The 25,629-nt window shown below is 40.0% G+C and overlaps 1 protein-coding gene across 1 annotated transcript in view; it reads left to right on the forward strand.

The window, feature by feature from the left end:
• SH3BGRL2 (SH3 domain binding glutamate rich protein like 2) overlaps positions 1 to 25,629 on the forward strand; it is a 55,536-nt gene that overhangs the window by 20,548 nt on the left and 9,359 nt on the right. Inside the window, exon 2 of the mRNA XM_042987611.1 lies at positions 14,624 to 14,809. Within this exon, the coding sequence (XP_042843545.1) occupies positions 14,624 to 14,809 (186 nt within the window). The remainder of the gene's footprint in view (positions 1 to 14,623; positions 14,810 to 25,629) is intronic.

A 25,629-nucleotide genomic window follows, 5' to 3' on the forward strand; every position in this document is an offset into this window, starting at 1 on the left:
AGCTGTAGATGAGAGACGATGACTTGGTATGAGGTAGTAGGAGTGAAAATGGAGAAGCGTGGATGGGTTCAAGAAAAAATTTGAAAGAAGAAAGGCCATGACTTGATTAATTGCATCATCAGGGAGAATCAAAGATGAAGTCCAGGTTTCTGTGTTGGGCAGGTAAGTGGGTAGTGGTACCGTCACTAAGATCTTCTGAATTTTCTGGTTTTCTGAAATGTGAGTAAATCTTAAGCACCTAGTCCTCCCCTTAGAATCTGTTCTTTCCCACAAGCCCCAGAGACAACATATCAGATGATATTTGAGTATATGCCATGTGGATAATTCTCTTGGGAGATGTGCTACACACAGCTAATACCGTAAGTGACATCAATATGTGTTAATATGTGTGTAGCTCTACAAAAAGTATAAAATGTCTGAGAAGGTAGAAAATAAAGATGTAAGCAAGGTGTTTGGGCTCAGATGTGTGTAGAAGTCTTGCCAAACAAGGTAAACTTGCATAATTTAGGGAAAAGAGATGGTAAGAGAAGAGATTACAGGCTGTATTCAGTTCTCAAAGGGTCTAGGGTGTGAGCTGAGGTTCTCTGGCTGGAAGGCGTCATGTGTGATCCAGTATACTTCAAGATTCCAGGATTCTGAAGGTGAGAGGCCTGGAAATCTAAGAGTGTGACGCTGTGTAGCTGTCTTTCTACAGTGTTTATCAAGAGCCAATGAGGAATTCTAAAGTTCTGAAAAGATAGTGATATGTGCTTGAGAAGAACACTCTTGTCTGCCTTTAGAAGGGTAGGAGTGGGTAGGACAGTAAATTTCTGGGAGACTCCCAGAATTTTACTGGCTGGCCAGCAGCAGAATAGGCCCTTTAGAAATGGGGAGAAATAGGAAAGATAGGAGGAGGAGGAGAATTTGAAGGACTTGGCAGCTGAAGGAAAGAAGGGAGGTGATGACTTCATGGTTATTAGGAAACTGGAGGAAGGTCTGGCTGTTGGAGCTCCTGATGGAGCAGTCACGGAGAGGGAGGGGGGCTGGGAAAGATACTGGTTTAGTTTCTTAACATGAACAAGTCATCGTGTGGGATTAAACATGTAAGCATGGTTTTGAAAAAATGAAACGACTAAGCTTAAGGTGGCAGATTTTACAGACTTATCTTTTAAATTTTCATTCAGTCCTAGTATTGTCCTACTCAGCTATCTTTTAAAATTATGCCAAGAATTAGAAGCAAATAATGTCTCACCAGCCCATGATCCGGAATGTGAAAGGAGTTGACTAAGCTATTCTGAAAATATTTGTTCCCAATCAGGAAATACGTACGGGTGACGTTTTCGTTAATGGTGGTTAGAGCCAAGTTCGTGGAAACAATTGTTCTGCCAGTGGCAGGGCAGTGGCAACCTCTCTCTCATCTGTTCTGAATTATTTCAACTCAAGGACAGTAGACCATACACTCTGACACCCTTCCTAAGTTTCAGTTAGGGAACTAAATGAAGTGATTGGATTTAATTACACATAAACTTCTTGATCTTAATCTGTGATTCCAAAAGAGAGACAACTATGACTCACAATAAAAAGGTGTTTAAATTGACATTGACCACCAGTTTAAAAACAAATACACCGGTACTGACTTTAAGTCTGAGAGTATAGTGTGGGGACATCTGTCAATTCTTACCTTGGCTGAAATCTCCTGTTCTCCCTGTTCCACTTTGTCATTTTAACTTTCCCATTCCTCCTCTCAGTTTCTGTATGCAGCAGAGGTGGGAAAATCAAAAAGGTTACTCTTGTGAGCAAACAACAATGAATAGCATCTATTTGTGGAACTCTGTTCTGCTCACCACAAGCCCCTGTGCAAGGGTCTCCTCTGTGCTCATCCCTCTCAGTCCGCTGTAGCCTGCTGCCCAGGCAAGGATGGGAGCATGTGCATGAGCATGAACCTGTGTGGAAAATAAACCCTCAAAGAGCATGTTCTACTGGTGAGAAAGCATGTTCATATTTAAAGGGAAACCCATTCTTACTAAAATGTACAATCCTAAAGAGTGGATCGTCCGTTTGAATCAAGTTTTATAGTCTGGATATAGTCTGGATATTGACTTCCTGTAACTCACAGCTCACTTGCAAATGAGCTGAAGTAAGGCAGAGGCAGGCCTGGTACAGGCCTGACACCTCCTAGACCTTCAAAATATCCCTGCGGAATGAACTAAAGTGAATCAAGGAACGAATGGAGAAAGAGAAGCCAGGTGGCTGTGGAGTTGTGCTGGGTCCAGGTATCCCCAGTTGACTAGCAGAATATATTTGCTAAAGAACAGAATAGAGAATGAGGTTTGTGGCCCTAGAATAAAAGTTATAATAATAACTAAAACATGTACTGGGTTCTTTCAGTGGGCCATGTACAACTCTGAGCATTATGCCATTTAATTTTCATCGCTATCCTCTGAGCTGAATTATGATCTGCATTTCACAGATGAGGAAACTAAGGCTTTGATAGAATAAGGAACTTGTCCAAGGTGATACCGATCCATCCATTTCTGTCTGTCCAGGACTAGCTCATGACTCAGAGCTAAGTGGCCCAAATGAGGATCAGGCCACTGCCCTTGGCATCTTTATCACAGTGTTCTAAGCATCATAAGCAAAGTCCCAGATGGACCAGGGCCCCTCACAGACCTCAGAGCCAAGCTTGCTTTGGCCGTACTTACCACCCACCTTCTTTATTCTTTACACTGTCCCATTTTTAGTGCTACCCAACTGAGCACAAGAGAGGCTCCCTTCATGTCGTTTAATAACAGAGTGTGTGGTTTTCATTTAGGTAGGTTATTTTTGTAATGACGTTAAGTTGTGGACTTGTATAGGCAGTTCTCCTGTCAGGATGAGTCATCAACAAAGTGGTGTTTTGTTGATAGAAACAGGAAAGTTCAGGGAAAAGGGTGGATTGGTGGGTTGACTTTGTGACAACATTGTTTTTGTTCTGTTTTAGCCATCAAGTTTGAGGTGATGGTGGGACATTTAAGCATACATTTCCAGAAAGGCTCTGGAACTGGGGGATTGACCCTTGTGAAAGATGCCAATTTTGAAATGCAAGTTTTAGATATAGTTTAGATATATATTTCTAAGTCTTACAGGTGAGATTTGAAGTCATGGAAGTATGTGATGTCTTCAAGGGCAAAAGGACTGGTATGAAGAAAAAACAGATTATAAAGGATATTGCCCAGATGTTAAGATTTCTCTCCCTCGCCTGATTCAATTGTATATGCTTATATTCCTGTCTTTTCTGAGTCTAGATTTAGCACCATGTCTTATTTATGTTAACCCATAGAAAATATATTAGCAGTATAGTGTGCTGCCATATTTACAGTGAAGCTCAGGTTGGATTTTTACAATTTCTTTATCAATCTGGTAACTTTCAAGAGTCAGACGCTTAACCGACTGAGCCACCCAGGCGCCTCCCCCGCCAATGGTTTTTTTTAAGTGAAGTAGTCCGTGAAGTTTTTTGATCACATACCCCAATAATAATTTAAAAATTCTTTGAGGGGCACCTACGTGGCTCAGTCAGTTGAGTGTCTGACTTTGGCTCAGGTCACGATCTTACGGTTCGTGAGTTCAAGACCCACGTTGGGCTGTGTGCTGACAGCTCAGAGCCTGGAGCCTGCTTCGGAATCTGTGTGTTTCTCTGTCCCTCCCCCACTTGTGCTCGCTCGCTCTTGCTCTCTCCCTCTCAAAAGTAAACATTAAAAAAAATTTAAAAATTCTTTGAGTACATATCCCCATATGTGTGTATTTTAAATAAATGCTGTGTATGCTCCTATGCCAATAAAAGATGTAAATCATAAAATGTCCACAAAATAGCAATAAATGTCATGGGCACAGTTCAAACAATATTATTAATTTTATTTTTTAATGATAAAAAATTATTTTTCTCCCATCAGAAACAGTTTTTCTTAGTGAGAACAATGTGAGCTAACAATCAGTACTACAATTTGCAGGTCTGCTGTAACAGTTGTCATTGTTGAAAAGGTAACTACCCAAAAATACATAGATGCAGATGGAGGATGAGCACCATTATAATTAAAGAACAGCGGTAATCATTTTTCTGATTCCATTCATCGGTCATGCAAAAGTTGTTAATTTTTTTAAGTTTATTTATTTATTTTGAGAGAGAGAGAGCACAAACAGGGGAGGGGCAGAAAGAGAGAGGGAGAGAGGATCCCCAGCAGGCTCTGTGCTGATGCAGGGCTTGAACCCATGAACCATGAGATTGTGACCTGATCTGAAACTAAGAGTCAGATGTGTAACCGACAGAGCCACCCAGGTGCCCCAAGTTTTCTTCTTTAATTAAAAAAAAAAAATCCTTGGAACACACTTAAATTTCCAATGGTAGGATAATGTTCTAAACATTAAAGTACTTAATAGAATGTATGCACGCAATAAGATAACTATGGAGATTATAAAAACAAAATATTTGCAATAAAACTGAAACATCCTACCCCAAATGTGTATGTTATTATGGCAACTATATAAAGTATATTTCTTTTTTTTTTAATGTTTAGTTTTGAGAGAGAAAGAGAGCATGAGTGGAGGAGGGGCAGAGAGAGAGGGAGACACAGAATCCGAAGCAGGCTCCAGGCTCTGAGCTGTCAGCACAGGGCCCCACATGGGGCTCGAACTTACGAGCTGTGAGATCATGACCTGAGCTGAAGTTGGACGCTCAACCTACTGAGCCACCCAGGCGCCCCTATGAAGCATATTTCTAAATGTTGTGTCCTTGGAAGGTACTATAAGAAATAATTACTTCAGGATGATGAGATTATGGTGTTTTTTTTTTTTTTAAATAAAAAAATACTTATATTGCAAAGATGACTTACAAAAACAGGAAAAAGAAACTAATGCAAATTGGTTAAGAAAACAGCACGGAAAATGTTGACTGATTCAAAAGCAAATATGTTAAAGGTATTTATTCAAACTCAGTAATGTTTCTGTGTTTAATATAAACATACTGAGTGCCTGTTGAGTAGCATGGATTGTGCTAATGGTACATAGGTGAAAAAGCACAAGTTTTTCCATCATTAAAATTTTATTGCTTTAAAATACAACATATAATACTGGTTGTTTCAAAAATTGTCCTGTGTTGCATAATCCATCTCTTTCTGACACTCTGATTTCTTAAAACTCCGGTTTCAATCTCTTGCTAGACAGCCTCTCGCACTGCTATCTTTGGCTTGGTAACCTGGTATTTGCTTTCTAGTAAGATAAACTGCAATAGACACCAGACACACAGTACTTTATGTGTAACTTCCTGTTTAGTTAAACAGTGTTAGAATGTTGACGGTTAGCAGGTGGCTTATTGGGGTTTATTCTACACCCTGCCCTACTCCCCAACAGTGAAACCTTAGCGGTGAGCATTCTCGTTAGGAATGTGTTCACCTGCAGGTAAGGGAGAACATGGCCAATGAGATCTCAAAAGAATGGAAGTTTTCTCTCTTTGTAATTCTGGAGGCTGATTTGTTCAGGGCTTGTGTTTCTAGCATTCTCTTGGCCTTTTCCTGATGCTTACTGGCTCATGGCAGAAAAGCTGCCTGCACGTCTCTAGCCCTCACACTGAGGTTCCAAGCAGAAAGGAGGTGGAAGGGCGGGGATAAAGGGCCTAACACCTGAATCCATATGCTTGAGCAGGAGAGCAAAGCCTTGACCAGAAGCTTTACCCAGCAGACTTTGGCTCACACCTCAGGGGCTAGATCTGGGTCACAGAGGTGCCCAGCTACAAGAGTGTTTGGGGGGCACCTGGTTGGCTCAGTCGATTGAGCGTCCAACTTCGGCTCAGGTCATGATCTCGCGGTCCATGAGTTCGAGCCCCGTGTCGGGCTCTGTGCTGACAGCTCAGAGCTTGGAGCCTGTTTCAGATTCTGTGTCTGCCTCTGGAACTTTGGCCTTCACAGAAAAGGGGTAACTGGTCCAGTGTCTGCCATAATACTTTCTGCCATTTGCATCCTCTTTATGACAATAGAATGCCTAGTGAGTCCAACAGTGAACTGTTAAAGAATTTGCCATGAAATTATGTATCTTTGAGATACTCTGCTTAATTGCTAGAAGTAGCAAGGGTCTTCTTACAAGGGAAAGGTCATCAGTCCTTTTCTCCCTCCGTAGTGGAAAGGGGTTGTCTTAGAGCCCTCCCTCTACTTCCCCTTAGTCCAGTCTCTCCATTGTAATTTGTGTTGTTCTAAGAAAATTTTTACTTTTTGGTTTTCTTCCTCTGCCTTCGACTTGTTCCATGTGAGATACATAAAAGGTCCTAATGAGTCCTACATCTGCTGTAAGTCAGAAAAAAGAAAAATGTGTATTTGAAGTGTGAAAGTAAGTGAAATAAAGAACTGTTACATTGAATACCTAAAACCTTTGAAAGTACCCAGAAGTCATTTCATGTTTTTGGCAGAGGGCCCCATCTAGGGCCACGAAAGAAAAGCTCGTGTGTTTGAATGAATGGAACAATTGAGCAAGTGCCTGGGATTGCTTAGCTCTTTTTGTATCTGATCCTCCCAATGAACCTATGCAAAAAGATACTGGGTCCATTTCACAGATTTGGCAACTAATGCTGAGAGAAGCTTTGTAATTTCTCCAAGGCTACCCAACAGATAGGGCCAGGATTAAAACCCAGACAGTCTAACTCAAAAATACACACTCCCCTCTCGCCCCCAGTTTTCCATGCTGTCATCCGCCTGTACTTCAGTTGTCTTTAAACTTGATTTCCCACAATTAGTTGTCTTTAAACTTGAATTCCCACAATTGTGCACATTAAATCTCAATTAAAAAAACAACTATCTTATTCAAATTGATTATTTCTCGTTATTTGCTAGTGACTCTCAAGGTCCCAAGGTGCAGCAACAGCTGTGTATACCCCAGAATTCAAACATGACCAGGCATGCCTAGAAGCATATGGAAGGATTCTTCTGGAAGGGCTACTTAATTACATAAATTGTCAGCCGTCTGGGAAAGAACTAATCCGACAAGAAGAGAGAGTGAAGGAGTGGAGTGCAAGTTTACTTAAAAGTGCCACAGAGTAGGGGTAAATCTAACTGAAGTACAATGTAATTTATTTAGCCTGGCCGCAGATCCAGTCCCTAGGGATTCCTGGAGCCAGGAGGTTGCCAGTGAAAGAGCTACAAACATCTTCACTAAGATTTTCACGGGTCACTGAGTGTTCATGCCAGGTCAGCCAATTCAGCAGCACCAGCCCAGACAGTTTATCACCCAGGCGCCTGTGGGGGTAGGTTACCAAGGCGTGGGTGCAGGCTTTGGGGTCTTTAGCAGGCCCAGGATTTGGAGTTGAAAGGGTAAAGGTTCATTGTCTTTGTTTAGGCTGCTGTAACAAAATTGACTGGGTAGCTTACAAGCAACATAAATTTATTTCTTACAGTTCTGAAGGCTGGAAGTCCAAGATCAGGCTGCCAGCACAGTTGGGTTCTGGTGAAAGCCCTCTTCTGGTTGCAGACTGTGGATTCCTTGCTGTGTCCTCAATGGCAGAAAGTGGCAGGGATGTTCTCGGGTCTCTTTTAGAAGGACACTAACCCCATTCATGAGGGTCCTGTCCTAGTAAACTAATCACCTTCCATAGCCCCCACCTTGTAATACTATCACCTTGGAGGTTAGGTTTCAACATATAAATTTTGAGGGGAACACATTCAGACCATTTATTGAAGCAGCTGGACCAAGATGGCTGCCTCGAAGCTTGCTTCAGAGCTGCTGGAGATACTGGGGGAAGTGGGTGGGGGTGATAGAATCCTATCGTGGCAGTTGGAAGCAGAGTCAGGGAAATACTGACCTATTTGCTTAGTTCGCAATTGCCGTCAATTTGCAAATATATCAGCAGTTTAATTAAAACATTTGGGCCAAACAAAACACTACATTATGCACTTGCAATTTTTGAAATGAACTGACAACAGCATTTATTTAAATGTATAGTCACATACAACTTTCTTCTTCAATATCATTGTCAATGTTAAAGGAAAGCTTTTTTCACATTCAGGGTCTACAGATTGTTCTGAATTATTTAGGCAATTTACAGTTACATGTAGCGTCCTAGAGACACTGCTTTTTAAAATCATACAGCTTTAGCATTAATTGAGAAATACTGGCATTTGATCTACATTCCTTTTTGGCTAAACTTCAGTTACATTTGTTCCTAAATTAAATTACCAACTCAGTTTGATCTCTTGAACATCACCTGGAAATCTTTGATGTCAGGGCTGGGGTGATAATTCTTTAATCATCCATTCAGTTAATATTTACTGAACGCCTCTTGCGTTGTCAGTCTCTTGCTTACAGAAGTGACATTGTGGGGAGAGAGATGAGCATAAAATCAAGTACACAGATAAATAAATAAAATTGTAGTAGATTTAGACAATAAAACTTCAGCTAAGGTGGTTGGAGAGGACTCTCCAAGGAGGTGATACGTAAGGTGAACGATGAGAGAACCAACATTGCTGAGTCAGGATGAGGCCTTCCAGTCACGCCAGCCCTTCCATGTGTGAAGTTCCTGTGTATTCGTTAACAACTGTTTGGTGAGTGTTTGCTATATGCGAGACACCATCCTAGGCCCTGGAGGTACAGCAATGAACAAAACAGCAGACAACATCCCTCACCCTATGGAATTTATATTCTATTAGGGTAGGTAGAGAAAGAAATACTGAAAAGAAAGAAAACACTGAAAACACCACTAGTATATCAGATACTAAGTGCTGTGGTGAAAAATGAAGCCTTGAAGGGAAGTAGGGAGTTGGAGAGGGGGTGTGTGTGTACGGAGTGCCACTGGTAAAAATGTAAAATCTGGTTGTCAGGGAAGGCCTCACTAAGGAATTGAACTTTGAGCCGGAAATGGAGATCTGTGGTCTAGCCCAGGGTTGGCACACTTTGTAAAGGACGGACTTTTTCTTTAGGCTTTGGGAACCATGAGGCCTCTGTTGCAGCACTCAACCCTGCCATTGTCAGGGCCAAAGCAGCCACAGTTAGTATGGAAATGAGTGGGTGTGGCTATCTTCCGATACAGCTTTATCTATGGACGCTGAAATTTGCATTTAATGTGTTTTTTACATGTCATGTGATACTATTATTTTTATTTTCTTTTCAGCCACATTTAAAAGTATCCCATTTGGGGCCATGGTCCATACAAAACCTGTTGTGAGCTAGATTTAGCCCGTGGGCCATAGTTTGCCTTCCCATGATCTAGCCTAAGAGATTTTGAAGCACTTGTTCCCTTTAGTTGCTTTGGATGATGTGTAATGGTGTGTGTGTGTGAATAACATAATAAAATCTAATTCTAATGCTTTTGTAGATATCTTCCTGTTTTGGGTCCAACGACTTCTTTTCTTTTTTCTTTTTTTTTCCTGTGGTTGTTTTATGAAGAAAATAATGAAAAGTCATGTTTATTCAGTGACAAATATTCATTTCACTTAAATTTATGTCTTACAGCATTTATTTCTAGGCTCTGCTAGGCAGTAATAGCTTTTATTTTCAATCCATCATACTATAGTATTTCTGAAGACATTTTAAGTAGCAGTTAAGAATTTCTTCAGGTAGCATTGTGTTTGAGTGCAGGCTATAGAAAAACTTTGATCGAGTGGCTTAAGCAATTAAATGTTTATTTGTCTAATACAGAAAGGTTTAGAGTGGGCTGCGCAAGACTGGTGTGGCAGCTATAAAATATCAAGGACCCAAGCTCCTGTCTTTCTGCTTGACCATCCTTAGCATATGGCGTTTGTTTTCACATTTGCACAATGGTTTCTGCACCTCCAGGCACTACTTCTGCATTTCTGCAAGAGGAGAGAGGACAAATTGGGCTTTGTGGTTTTATTCATCAAGTAGAGCCTTCCCGAGAACATCTGCCTTCTGTCTCATTCTGTGTCATGACCCCTGGCTGCAGAGGAGTCTGGGTAAAACAAGTTTTTGTAGCAGAGCACATTGCTTTCCTAAACAATACCAGCCTTCTATTATTAAGAACGAGAGGGAGATTGGGGCACCTGGGTGGCTCAGTTGGTTAAGCGCCTACTTCTGCTCAGGTCATGATCTCGCAGTTTGTGGGTTCGAGCCCCGCATTGGGCTCTGTGCTGACAGCTCAGGGCCTGGAGCCTGCTTCAGATTCTGTGTCTCCCTCTTTCTTTGCCCCTCCCACACTCGTGCTCTGTCTCTGTCTCTCAAAAAATAAATAAAAACGTTAAAAAAAAAAAAAGAAAGGGAAATTGGCTACTGGGTAAAAACCTAGCATTATCTTCCATGGTTTCTAAGTGTGTTAAAAAAAAAAAGAAAAAGAAAGAAACAACAACAAACACCCCCTGAGTTATAGGTACTTTGCACTCATAGCTAAATTGACATGGGTGAAGGCAGCTACTGTTGCCCCACAATTAACTTCTTTCCCATTTGCTCCTCAGATGGCTTTTGATATTGATTTAAGGTACATTTTGTTTCAGGATACTTGAAATGTGGGGAGGAAAAGCCCTTGGAGTCAAGGAAATGATGGTATATGTTATTGCTACTTGAACTCTGGGTTTATGCCAGCACATTGCAGCATCCCTGGCAGCTTCCTGTTGCCACATGGGAAGCCTATTACCTGGTGTCCCACCCAGCAGTCCCATCTCTTCACCCAAGTCCCTGCCACCTGAGGTGGCCTGTCCCCCTGCCACGGATGCCTGGGCTCCCACAGTTCCAGGCCACGTTCACCTCCGCAGATCTCAAAATAGCTCGTGGTATCTGCTCATGACTCTTCTTCCTTCCTCATGCTAATGCCACAGATATCCACTTGAAAACTTCCTTCCCTGGGTTAAATTTTGTCCTTTGTTTATTTGAGTGATTTGCTGTAGTATTGGTTAGTTTTCTGTGGCCTTAGCTCTTTTTTTAAACAAAAAAATGATTTTTCGTCATCTGGCCTTTCTTAGAAGTGTGAATAAACATGAAGGCCCACGAGTAACAATGTGCTCTGAGTTGTGGGGCTTCCATGTCCTGTTGGAAAACCCAATTTATATAAAATACTACATCTCTATGGCTACATACTCCTGTTCCCTTCTATGTGAAGCTCTCTTTCTCTACATAATTTTCTTGTATTTAATCTTTTGAATACTAACATATTCACACTGTGCAAAAAAGTTTACAGTTTACACACGTAGAGAGCTAAGACTTTTGCTCCCATTTTTTCTCCGTCCCCCCCAGTCCCTACTTTCCTAGCTCCCAGACAACTATTTCTGTTGGTTTTTTATATAACCTTCCAGAGCTTATTTTAACGTAAGTACAAATGTGTTCTTTTATTTTCTCTATTTTTAAAAAATGTTCCTAGTCTATGCACAGTTCTGTTCCTTGTGTTTTCACTTACTAATCTGTCTTGGAGGTCTTTTCATAGCAGTGTTAAGAGTATGTACAGAACTCCTCCTTTTTTCTTTTTAAGTTGCATAGTATTAAAGTGATCTCTTTGAAGCCCAAACCTGGAGGTGCCTCCCCTGCTTTCCTCTTTTAAAACAGAGATATAATTATTTACATTTTACTCCATATGCTGCTGTCAATTCTCACCTTTGTTAGTAACTGTCCTTTGCTTCTTGAGCAGTGTTAGTGTGTAATGATGCTTTTTTTTTTTTTTTTTTTTTTTTTTTTTTTTTACTTTAGAGACAGAGAAAGTGCAGGAGCCCATGTATGAGTCAGGGAGGGGCAGAAAGAGAGAGAGACAGAGACAGAGAGAGACAGAAAGAATCCTAAGGAGGCTCCATGTGCAGTGCAGAGCCCGACATGGGGCTCAATCCCGTGACCCTGCGATCCTGCCCTGAGCTGAAATCAAGAGCACGACGACGCTCCACTGGCTGAGCCGCACAGGAGCCCCTTGAATTTTTTTTTTTAACAGCAACCAATTTGTTTTCCGCCACCTCAATTTTTTGGAGATATAATTGACATATTATACTCTATAAGTATAAGGTATATAACATAATGATTTGATATTTGTATATATTGTGAAATGATTACCACAGTTAGTTTAATTAACACATCTGTCACCTCCCATTGTTTGGATTTTAATATTCTGTGATACATCTTTCAGAAATTGGCTGTAAGGAGGGAGGGGTGTTGAAACATGGACACTTTCATACATTGCTAATGGGAACATATTGACAAGGACTTGTTGAAAAGCAGGTTAGCATGGGTCCACCAGGAGCCTGAAAAATGTCTCTGCCCTTTGATCTGAGTTTCATTCATAGGGTTTTGTCCTAAAATAGTATTGGGAGATAGTGTCAAAGATTTTTAAGTAAAGATGTTCACTACATGATATTTCTGGTGCTGAAAGTTACAAATATGCTAAATACCAATAATTGAATAGTAGTTGACTGAAAACATCTACATGATAGGTTGCTAGGCAGATATAAAAATTCATGCTTTTGAAAAAAAACAATGTTCATTTTGACAGAGTGTGTGTATGTATGTGAGCTGGGGAGGGGTAGAAAGAGGGAGAGAGAGTGTGCTCAGGGGCTCAATCCCAGGAACCGTGAGATCATGACATGAGCTGAAATCAAGAGTTGGAGGCTTAACTGACTGAGCCACCTAAGTGCCCTTGAAAAATTTGTAATGACAGGACGTACACAGGGTACATTCTTGAATGAAAGGGGCAAGACCCAGCTCTTTTTATCGAGTGTGATCCTATGAAAGGAATGACCAGTGAGCAGTAGGGGATTATAGTTAAGCAATAAATGCTGTGTGTGTGTGTGAGTGTGTGTGTGTGTGTGTGCGTGTGCGTGTAGGGCTCGGAGGCTGGGATGTAGAGAAACTGTGTGTCTTTGATATAGCCTAGTATTAAGAGTATGTGAGTTTTAGGGTATTCATCTTTTGAGGTAGACGTGGAGGTGGGGTGGATATTATGTGTACATACATCATATGGAAAACTAAGGTTTGACTGTGTTGGGTTCACTTTTGATCACTCATGAACATTTGAAATATGTTGGATATGTAAAGCTCTACCTACGGACATTAAATCCAAACCCTTTCCTCTAATTAATTTTTGACCCTTTCCTCTAATTAAATGTTGACAGTTTGCTTGTTTTACAATTTCTAGACTTTTAAAAATGCAAATACATTTGCTCTTATAATCAAAGGAGGTGGATCATGAAGGACATTGTGCTATGCTAAGAAATGTATGTATTCTTCCAAGGGCAATGGGGACTCATTAAAGAAGATCTTAAATAGGAGAATGACATGATTATCTTGACAAGAATACGTACTAAGACCTCCATCAAAATAGGTGACCAGTTTTGACCTCAGCATCAACCTTGTTTATCTGCCTTGTAGGGTTGTAAGGGGAAACTAAGTAGTATGGATAATACTTTTTTTGCAAGCCAAAGTTTCAAAATAACATAACTACATTTCTGAAAATTGTGTATCAGGGGGAAAAAGTTAACTTTTTCAGAAATGAGAAATAGCTTCGTTCAAGAAACAAGATAATGTATCCATTTTGATTTATAACCATACACTAGGTCTCTTGTTTTCTCATATCATCGAGGGTAAAGTTACTCTATTTTGCTAGCTTTGTATTTCTGTCCATGCTAACTGTACAATCTTGTTACTCATTCATAGACTTCAACCCAGTGATCAGAATGTCTTTGCTCATGACCTACAACAAATTTCCATCTCAGAAGCACATGTCATTGAGGCTTTTGAGAGGAAGTTGGAGGAAATTGGTGGAGGCAATCAGTATGTGAAAGTTTGTTCTTCAAGCATTTTATTTTCTAGATGAGAGGTCTTTTTGGTGGCTTGCCCTCTCAAAATGATTCTTTTCTTTGGCCCTTATAAAATTTACTTCACCACTTAGGTTGTGTTAAGTCTGTGTACATTTCCTAGAATCATTTAGAAAAAGCAGGTGTGTGGTCTCCTGTTTTACATGCTGTGTTTAAGATACTGAATATTGTTGCCCCATCTGAATTATTTAATATGTACCCTGAAATAAAACCGATAAGATTTTGAAAACCTACAGATGTGTTTGCAGCTCTTCAGGAGCACACCTGACCCCTAGTGACTGAAGAAGGAAACATGAAGGTGAGAGGAACAAAGAGAGTTAAGGAATACAGAGTTCAAAGTCAGCCGATGCTTGTTGTTTACTCTCACCTTAGAAGTGGAGAACATTTTTCTCTTTTGAATTGATGAAAGGATGCTTTCATGACAGTGGCTACCGCTGTGGAATACCTGAAAGAGACTGCTGAGGGGAATAGAAATGTTGCTGCTCCCGGGAATCAGTGAAGTGTCGACATCTCATATGGGCTCTCCCTGGTTTTCAAATGGTTTCTGCAGAGGGAGTTTTCATGACTGTAAATGTCAGCTTCTGTAACTGGGAGGGGCAGTGGTTATGTCCCTCTGAGAACGAAGTCCCTCACCTCATGCATAATCTGATCCTTCCAGGTGATCAGGGCTGTGCCCCAGTGTTCTGGGGAGTCTAGGTGAAGAAATCATCATGTCAGGACTTGTCTAGACTTCTGCTGGATACCCGTGAGTGGACGGTGCCTGGTGCCTGTGAAAATTGCCTCTTGGTTTTGCATTGGTGACCTCTGACCATGAGAAATCAAGTCTAGTTCAATTTGGAAATATCTGCATATTGTTTCAGATAAGCATTTCTCATTTGTCTGTCTTCTCTCTTTAGATAAAGAAGAAACAGCAGGATGTGGTTAGATTTCTGGAAGCCAACAAGATAGAGTTTGAGGAGGTGGATATCACAATGTCAGAAGAACAAAGACAATGGATGTACAAAAACATCCCCCCAGAAAAGAAGCCTGCTCAGGGCAATCCTCTGCCACCTCAGATATTTAATGGTGACCGATACTGTGGAGTAAGTAGCTGGATTGTTACCACACTATTTCTTTGCTTGATTGAAAACACAGTTAACCAGAGTGAAGTTGGGTTTTCTCAGTGAGGACTGTGCTTTCTTCACCCTGGGCCATTCAGGCCCACAGTCTAATAGAAGGGTATATGAGTCCAAGGTTGCAGACTGTGTGTGAATGTGAATACATACATGTCTTAGTGTTCCTGTCTGTTTGGGGAAAGTGGTAAAGTGGTGAGAAGGGAAGGGGTGTGTGTGTGTGTGTGTGTGTGTGTGTGTGTGTGTGTGTGTGTGTGTTTATTGTGCTCTAAATTTTAAAGCATGTAGATTTTTTAGGTTTATTTTTGAAAGAGAGAGACAGAGTGGCAGGGAAGGGGCAAAGAGAGAGGGAGAGAGAGGATCCCAAGCAGGCTTTGCACTGTCAATGCAGAGCCATATGCAGGGCTCGAACTCATGAACCGTGAGATCATGACTTGAGCCAAAATCAAGAGTCGCACGCTTAACTGACTGAGCCACCCAGGCGCCCCTTGAAGCATATTACTTAATACATTTTGGGAGCAGAGTAGACGGGGTAATTATCCTTGAATCTTTATCCCTCTATGGTATAAAAAACTGTTAATAGCTGATTATAAACCAGAGTTTCTTTTTTTTTTATGATAATGAGCCAGATGGATCATTATGAACATCAAAAATACATTATTAGGTGCCTTTTTCCTGTATGTAGCATATGAGAAGATGAAGTCACTTTTGTCTGATTATCTCTTTTCCTTCTCACTGGGTTAAGAAAAAAAAATGAGAAATTTCTTTCTAATGAGTAGTTAAGGTTTGATTTTTGTTATACTCTCAGTATATACGTAATTATTTACTTTGGGACCTGTACTCCAGTTCTTTAAGGATGGCCTGGAGAAGGGGAAGGGCCAACAGTGCTGAGGTGCTTACGGTGAAATAAATAGCTGGGTTGTATAAGAGTGGAGAAAAGGGACAATAGTGCTTATCATACCTTGAGATGAAACCATTCCCATGGACATAAGAGAGGAGATAAAGATTGTGCACAGAGTTCCTACATTCATGTCAGAGGAGAATCCCAAACATGGCACTAGACTTAGATTTGAGTTCTAGTGCTTTATGTTGGCTTTGACACCTTTGAAAAGTCATTTTTCTCTTAAAGAATCTATTTTCTCATCTTTTTTTTTTTTTTTTTGAAATTTTAATTTGAGAGAGAGAGATTGAGTAGGTGAGGGAGCAGAGAAAGAGGGAGAGAGAGAATCCATGCTGTCAGTGCAGAGGCTGACGTGGGGCTCGATCCCACGAACCGTAAGATCATGACCTGAGCCAAAATTAAGAGTTGGATGCTCAACTGACTGAGCCACCCAGGAGTCCCTCAGTTTTCTCATCTTGAAGCAAAGGATGATAATATCTCTTTTACTTCACATGATATTTGTGGCTATAAAATACTTTTTAAGTACATTATATAAGAATAAAGATTACTTTTTATGGAATTTTTTAGTATTGTGATCTCATATTTTATTAGGGGAAGTATGTGGTAACTGAGGGTGTATCCCATTCATGATTACAAGGCCTAGAAAATGTACTCTTGTACCTGCAAACCAAAATGAGGCATAGTTGAGAATGTGTGTGAACTGTACAGTTCAAAACAATGCAAAACTGTGAGTCAAATAGGGCTAGAAGGCTTAAAACAAAAATCTCACAGCTTTATTTTCCTCAGCCTTTGCAGGTGTGAGAATTCCTTTATTGTGGTCTTGTAGGTGAGTGGTAATTTGGCTCATTACAGAATTTTAGGTTGGAAAGAATTTTGGTGGTTTTGCATCATTATCATCTGGTTTCTAGTGCTGCAGTTGAGAAGTCTGGTGACATTTTTCTTGATCATTTGTATGTTTTTGCCAGTTTCTTCTATGCAGATTTTTAATCTCTTATCATATGTGTATCCTATCATATGTGCTGAGGTGCTTACGGTGAAATAAATAGCTGTTTTATTATCTATTTTTCATTCACAGCTCTGAGTGCTCAGTAGGTCCTTCTCCAAGAACTACATGATTATTAAATGTTTTTGTAGCATTTTTTTGAAAAAATTTCCCCTGCTTTTTCTCCTTGTTCTCGTTATCTGGAATACACACTAATTTAAATAGTGGACTTCTTACAGCGAATTTCTAATATATATATATATTTTATTGTCCTCTTTGTTTCTACTTCTGGGAGATTTCTTTAGCTTACCTCTGAATTTTTTCATTGAATTTTTATGTCATCTTTTTTTTTTTTCCCTTCCTTACATTCTGGTTTTCTCTTTTTAATAATGCGCCTTTATGAGATGAATACCAGATCTTAGCTCAGTGAGATATTAAATATGATTTCTTTGCAGTCTTTTCTTACCAGTACTGTCCCTGTCCTACTAATTCCCTTGTTTTCACTTTATTTTGGTCTTTTCTCTCAAGTGTGGTAGGCTTTCCTCAGATCTCTGGTGATCTTGGTCTTTTGTTTATTTAAGAGGTGAGGCACTAGAAAGCTAGTTAGAAGCTGCAGGTGTCCTTATGTACCCATGTGGGCTTGTTTCTCCCTTCCCCCACTTCCCTGTAGGGATGACTGGGTAGCCTGTTAGCATTCTCATTGCAGATACTGATAATAAAATCTGTGGGTCTTTTCTCAGATGATAGATTAGCTTTTCCAGAGAATGGCCCTTCAGTCTCTTGCTTTGGGGATATCAGCCTGGCTACTGGAGTTCTGGACCTGTAGGTGAGACACTGGAGGCTCTCCCTCTCTGCCATGCACAGTTTCTCTTCATATCCCTGTTGAAACCCCACTGTCTTCCATTCTGGCGTTTCTAAGTTTGTTGCTTCCAGAAGCCATGTTTATTAAGGGTGGACCTTCTAGCTCCTTTGGGGGAGAGTGAGGCACCCTGGAATCTAACTGCTGCTTATGTAGACTTTCAAACCATCTCCCTGTTTTCTTGTCTTTGCCCACTCACCCCACCCTCACAGTAGCTGATGCCTCCAGCTCCTGATGTCTTTGGGGCCCTGCAGCTTGTGTCTTGTTGATGCTGCTTTGCAAACACTGAGGTTTGACCCATCTTCTGCTCTCTGATGCCCCTCACTGTCTCTCTCCCCACTTCCTGCATATGTTGTGGTTCAGAGCTGTAAGATGTCTCCTGTTTTATTTTTTAAAAATTGTGTTTCTGGTTTTTAAAAAAAACTCTTGTTGATTTTTCAAGATAAAGGAAGAGACATCTTTGCTCTATCATTGTGAAAGTAGAAGTCTTGAGAGCCCTTTGGATAGAGGAATGTATGAATGAATAAAAGACTGTAGTGTGAGGTAAAGTTAATTGCTTATCCTTGCCTTCACTTCTCTACGACTTTCTAAATCTCTGTGTATCTTTGCTCTACAGAGTCTATGGAAATTTTTTCAGATAGACTGTCTGGGAGCCGACTAGAGGCTTACACATTGATTAAACTGTGCTGGATAAATGGCATCTTCTCTGCTTGAGCACTGTTAGTCCTATGGTGACAGTGACAGCAATGCCAGTCCACGCTCTGTCTTTATAGTCTCTTCTAGCAGGAGTTTTGAAGACAGTGTCTGCTCTTATCACGGTCAAGTAAATTCGACTTTGACAAAAGCAAAAGCATTAGAGAGCAACTAACCATGGTCACATTCATCCTACCCGCCCCTGTGCACCTTGCTTTACCCAGTGATAGTTTATGAGTGGTCTGATCTGGTTGGATAACTCGTGGAAACCTGCCGCATTGCAAGTGACAGGATCCAATGAGCATGAAGATTCTCCTATTTCCTGGAATTGGCTGGAAACTTACTACTTTGTAGTATTTTAAACTGGGTGAGCTAGGCATGTGAGACATAAACATTTGCTAAGCTACTTGGTAATCGGTGTAGGTAATTTCCTTTTCTCTGCCCTTTAGTATTTGAATATCCGTCTGTTGTAAGAATTCCCCACTGAATGGAAGCTCGTGGGCATGCCCAGTCAGTTCTTCCCACCCCAGAATTTGAGCATTGAGGGTATAATGTAGAAACACAGGATCAGTTGGACAGGAGTCTTGGGGTCAGGAATAGCCATGGCTGGTGTGCTAATGGGGCTGACCCTGGGGTGTGGCCTGGGTGTGTTCTTGGCTACCCAGACATAGAAATTCTTCTTATAAACTGGTTCTCCAGCTTTAATGTGGGTTTAGAACTTCCACTGTACTGCCATAAATTCTTTTCCTGTTAAGTTGCTAATGTCCATTTCGGTTGTTTGTGGTCAGGAATCCAAATTGCACAGACTGGTTGTTCTTGCTATTTTCTGGGAGTAGCCGTACCATGAGCAAGAGTCTTCTCTGGAAATGGGTAACCTAAAGGTAAACATCCTAGCACCTAGACTTTTCTGATGGGCTTTAGTGTCTGATTTGGATTTTGGAAAGCTCAGGTCCTCATGTCTAAGGTTTAAACTTTGTTCTCTCTCTGTGGAACTTGCCTGTGTGGAGTGCACCAGAAATGAAATACACACATCTGCACGGAAGGAAAATGTTTACTACCCGTTCATTTCTTTTCTTCCTTCCTATTCAGAAAAAAAAAAAAAGTTTTGGATTTTTAAAATATATTTTTATTTTTTATTAATAACATTTATTGTGGAAAAACATATATTGTAATACTTAGTGTCTTACTTTTAAGTGTACAGTTTAGTAGTGTTAAATATATTCATTGTTGTAAAACAGATATCCAGAACTTTTTAATCTTGCAGAACTGAAACTCTATACCTATTAAATAACTCCTGTTTGTCCCCTCCCCCCCAGACCTTGATAACAATCATTCTGCTTTCTATCTGTGAATTTGACTACATTAGATACCTCACAGAAGTGAAATCATACAGGGGTGCCAGGATGGCTCAGTAGGTTAAGCATCCGACTTTGGCTCAGGTCATGATCTCGAGATTCATGACCTCAAGCCCCGCGTTGGGCTCTGTGCTGACAGCTCAGAGGCTGGAGCCTGCTTTGGATTCTGTGTCTCCCTCTCTCTCTGACCATCCTCCACTCATGCTTTGTCTCTTTCTCAAAAATAAACATTAAAAAAAAATTTTTGTATAATAAAAAAGAAATGAAATCATGCAATGTTTGTCCTTTTGTGACTAGTCACTTCACTTAGCATAATGTTTTCAAGGTTCATCCATGTTGTATGTCTTAGTCCATTAAGGCTGCTATAACAAAAATTGGGTTATATATACAGATTGGGTATCTTGCAAATAAGAAATGTATTTCTCATGGTTCTGGAAGCTGCAAGTCTAAGATCAGGGTGACAGAAGGGTTGGGTTCTGGCAAAGACACTCTTCTGGATTGTAGACTGCCAACTTCCTGCCAACTTCCTTCCATGGTGAAAGGGGACAAGGGAGCTCTTTTATAGGGCATTACTCCTATCCTTGAAGGCTCCACCCTCATGACCTGATCACCTCCTAAAGGCCTTTGGGCATGAAGATTTCAACATGTGAATTTTGGGGGAAGATACAAACATTTCTCCTATAGCATTGAAGCATGTGAGAAGATTTCAATTCTTTTTAAGTCTTTCATTGTGTGTATATTCCATATTTTTTTGTCCATTCATTTGTTGATGAATTGGGTTGCTTCTGTTTCCTGGCTATTGTGAGTAGTACTGCTTTGAACATAGGTTTGGAAATAACTCCTTGACATTCTGCTTTCAGGTGTGTGTGTGTGTGTGTGTGTGTGTGTGTGTGTGTGTGTGTGTATATAATGCAACAATCCCAATGTATATGTGTGTAGATATACACAATCTATATCCCAATATACATGTGTGTACACATACACAATATATACGTGTATATATATGCATCATATGGTAGTTCTACTTTTAATTTTTTGAAGAACCATCATACTGTTTTCCCTAGTGGTTGTGCCATTTTACAGTCCCGTCAGCAGTGCACAAGGATTCTGACTTCTCTATATCCCCACCAATACTTGTTATTTTGTTTGTTTCGTCATGTTTTGAGAGTACCCATCTTAATAGGTGTGAGGTGATACCTCATTGTGATTTTGGTTTGCATTTCTCTGATGATTAGTGATGTTGAGCATTTCATACACTTATTGCCCACTTGTATATCATTTTTGAAGAAATATCTATTCAAGTTCTTTGCCCATTTTTTAATCAGGCTATTTGATTTTTTGTTGTTGAGGGTTTTTTTTTTTTTAATGTTTATTTATTTTGAGAGAGCATGTGAAAATGCATATGCACTCAACAGTGGAGGGGCAGAGAGAGGAGACAGAATACCAAGCAGTCTCCGTGTTACAGCACGAAATGTGACATCCTGACCTGCGCCGAAATCCAGAGTGCTTAACTGATTGAGCCACCCAGGAACCCCAATGGAAGAATATTTTTATAGAAAAATAACCATTTTGATCATTTTCCATGGGGCAACTTATAAGATTGTTTATATTTTAAAACTATTGAATTACTCTTTTGGTACTTTTAGATGATACTTGTAAGATGTTAAATTTGTACCTAAGCATTGGGTCTACTGCTAATCAAATAACATTTACATTAAAGCTGTTGACTAGTTTGGTTAAGTAATGATTTGCGGGCCAACTCTGACTGCCTTGCCTCATATTACCTTGATTAATTGGAGCCTGAAAGTAGACTAGAGATGGGTTAGATTACTCTTAAAGAGTTTCAGAAAGGCTAAATGACCAGCAGTGGTTCCTTGTGGCATCTTTTTCTTTCCCGTGAAAGGAGACAAGGAGATGTGTTAGTGGCTTCTTACCATTGGTGGAAGCTTAAAAGAACCACAGAGCACCTAAATGTATGTAGTTGTATTGTTTCCAAATGCAATGTTATGTAAGACTTCTGAGAAGATTGTCTTGGGATAATATATTTTAAGTGTGTTTGGACATCTTTTTGAAGCATGCAGAACCAAGTCCCTTAATTGTCAGTTTTCAAATCCCGGATTCATACATATGATTATATATTTTTAAATAATATATTTGAATTTGAATATATTGAATTTGAACACACACGTATATGTTTATATCTGAATATACTGAATTTGAACACATGCACACACACACACACACATCTCCACACATAAATATAAGAAATGACTTTCAGCAAAAGTCTCCTAAGAAGTTTGTTGGAAAGAGATATTTAAAGAGATTTTCATATTGAGTTGGTTATCCAACATTATTGTTGTTTTTTCTTTTTTTCTTAGCACTAAAATGAGTATAGAAATAGAGAAATTGGGAAAATGAGAATAAGGAAGGGGGGACAATGAATACTGCCTTTTGAATACAACTGCAAACATTTGGTCAATGCAACTTCTCTTTTCTTACAAATTGATTAAAATTTTAAAAATCCTATTTTTGATCATACTATATATACCATTTTGTGCCCTGCTTTGTTCTCTAAAAAAAAATAGTTTCCCTGTCTTTGTAAGCATATATTTAGAGGTTACATATTATTCTCTGTGTTGGATAATTATAATTAACTTAATCATTCCCTCACTGTGGACTATTTAGTTGTTTCCAGTCACTTGAAATAATTGTTTGCAACTGGCAAGCTGTTCTGAAGAATGTTATTTTATAAAGTACATTCTCATTTAAGCTATTCTACTCTTTTTCCTTTCCTTATAGTCACTTTTCTCTCTTCCCTTAGAGTCATCAGTCAAACAGCAAAAATATTTGGGGGTATGCTATTATCAAGATGTGAAGGGTTATTGTTGAACCCAGAAGCTGGGTTCAAAGTAAAGAAAAAGTCACTTGGTGAAATGAAAACTAGTAAAAGTCAAAACGAGATGATTATTATATGTATTGATAGTAAAACCAAAGTTAAGTTTCTTAGGGGTGCCCAAGGTTCTAGAATAAAGATTGCCTATCTGCCCAGAGCAGCATTTGGCTTGGAGATTTTGAGTACTTTGCCAAAGCATATTTTTTAAAGAATGTTTATTTATTTTGAGAGACAGAGAGAGAGTGTGTGTGTGAGCGAGCATGAGCAGGGGAGGTGCAGAGAGAGAGAGGGAGAGAGAGAATCCCAAGCAGGCTCTACACTGTCAGTGGCTCGAACTCACAAACTATGAGATTGACCTGAGCGGAAATCAAAAGTCAGATGTTTAACCTACTGAGCCACCCGGGCACTTCCCAAAAGCATACTTTTTAATAGCAGAAGAAACACTGATATATTATGGGGCAGGATGCTGGGTTTCCATGAATTTTAAGATGAACAAGACTTCAAAGAATTTCGCTTTCATAGAAGCTGCCTCAAAATATATTCTCCAATATTCTAGATCAGGGATTGGCCCCCTGGTAGATACGTTAGGCTTTTCAGGCCACCAGTTCTATGCCGCATCTTCTTTTTTGGTTTGGTTGTCTTTGTTTTATTTTCTAACCATTTAAAAATGTCAAACCACACTCAGCACAGAAGCCCCTCCATAGTTTACCCCTGTTCTAGATGGTCCCTTCATACTTCCTCCACCTCCTGGGGTTCTTTAGTGGTCACATTTGAGAAACACAGGATGATTAGCTATTTTCCAAGTCTCCTCTGTGAAAATCAAGTATATTATCTGGCAGGATGGATATATGGAGTGGAACATAGTGAGAATTTTAGCCTATGTGGCAGCCTGACTGGCAGTGACTTGTGTTACTAGAACTCTGCTTGGAGTTAATAAGGAAAAGAAAAAAAATAAAAAAAGCTAAAGTTTAAAATTTTTATTGTTATTCACAGGAGATTGTGCTCTGTTTCTAAAATATGGATGTTTTGGGGTGCCTGGGTGGCTCAGTCAAACGTCCAACTTTGGCTCAGCTCATGATCTTGCAGTTTGTGAGTTCAAGCCCCCATTGGGCTGTCTGCTGTTAGCACAGAGCCCACTTCAGATCCTCTGTCTCTCTCTCTCTCTGTCTCTTCCCCACACTCTCTCTGTCTCTCTTTCTCTCTCAAAAATAAACATTTAAAATGTGAATGTTATTTATGTAGGCTTAATGACTACATCATCTACATGATATTTAAGGGAAGGCCCTGAAAGTTACCCCAAACTCACTTTTCTTTGCCTCAATACCCACTTGGTTACTAAATCCTGTGACTTTTATTTCCTATCTAATTCTGCCCTATTTCTCTCTCAGAACTCAATTCAAATGGGCCTTCTTATTGAGCTTTCTCTTTTTTTTTTTATTTTTTAATATATGAAATTTACTGTCAAATTGGTTTCCATACAACACCCAGTGCTCATCCCAAAAGGTGCCCTCCTCAATACCCATCACCCACCCTGCCCTCCCTCCCACCCCCCATCAACCCTCAGTTTGTTCTCAGTTTTTAACAGTTTATTGAGCTTTCTCTAATTAACTAGGGCTCTGGTTATCACTGCTCCTCCCCCAGGTCCAGCAAACCTGTGCCTCATTCCTATTATGACCTTTATGTCATAAATTTTTTTTTATGTCTTTCCCCTCAGCCAGTCTCCAAGCTTCCTTGTGCTCACCTCAGCAGGCATGTGTATTTTAGTATCTGCATAGTGTTAGGAACCCAGAACATACTTACCAGAATTAGTCATGTGAATGGGTGAATGGCTGCACAGATGTTTTCAGCGGAGCAGGTAGCTAACCTGTTCTGTTCAGCCCCGCCTTGTCAGTTCTGAGCATTTGCATTCCCATTTTATTAATACAAGTCAAAGGCAAATGTCTCAAAGGGAAGCTTATTGAACCTTCTTCTAAATTTTACAATGAAATCTATTTGGAAAATCACCTCAATTAGAAACTCACCTATCTCACAGGTAGAATTTTCTTAGGAACTTAATCTGAGAGGTGCCTGGGTGGCTCAGTCAGTTAAGTGTAAGGTCATGATCTCACAGTTCGTGAGTTTGAGCCCCATGTGGGGCTCTGTGCTGTCAGTGCAGAGCCTGCTTCTGATCCTCTGTTCCCCTCTTTCTCTGCCCCTCCCCTACTATTTCTCTCTCTCTCTTTCTCTCTCTCTCTGTCTCTCTCAAAAATAAACAGTAAAAAAAAAAAAAAAGAAACTTAATCTGAATTTGAAGATCTCTATTCAAAGCCTTCTTTCTAAAAGATAACTTATCTAATCAAGGAGAATCTTCAAATGTTTTACTGTAAATAATCTTATATGACATCCTCACAGATACTAGGAAAGGAAGAAGGTTGGGTGGTGGGGAAAGGGGTGATATAAATTCCTCTTTATCACTTGCTGATCAGCTGTATGCCCAGAAGCATAACAATTTAATTAGATATTCTTTGCGGTTTTATCTCTTTTATATAGCTGTAGTTTTTATTCTTCTGTCTATAAATGTTTAATCTCCCATTTTCACCTCACTGAGATGTTTGCCGCAGTATTCTACAGTGATGAATCCCTGGGACACGTCTTTCATGAAAACGATGGCTTGTGCTGTGAATATTGAAGACCTTCATCCAGACAGGTTGAGGCTGCCCCAGTTGCATGTTTAATAGGAGATCTTAAATAGTGTCCACATGGGCGGTTTTCTCTCTGTTAAAATGTTTCTCTTTCGGAGTGTATGCAGTTAGACTTAATGAAAAGAAAACAAAACTATTAAGACACCAAGGGCATGTTAATACTCTCAGTGTTACAACAGTAAAGAGGGTCAAAAGTGCAAAGACACTTTTCCTCTGCCCTTTCTTTATGTGCGCCCTCCCCTGATTCCCATGAGATATAGCCTCTCTTGTGAGGTTCTTCTTTGTAGTTCTCTGAGTTACCACCACTCTGTGTGAATACACATTGTACCTATATTCCTTGAGGTAAAAATTAGACTGCATTTGTTTCCTTGAAAGATGAAGAGAAATTTGCATTCTTACAGCTTCTTCATTTTTCCCCCATGCAAA

Source organism: Panthera tigris, chromosome B2 (assembly GCF_018350195.1).
Source record: "Panthera tigris isolate Pti1 chromosome B2, P.tigris_Pti1_mat1.1, whole genome shotgun sequence".
In the NCBI taxonomy this organism is placed as follows: Eukaryota; Metazoa; Chordata; class Mammalia; order Carnivora; family Felidae; genus Panthera; species Panthera tigris.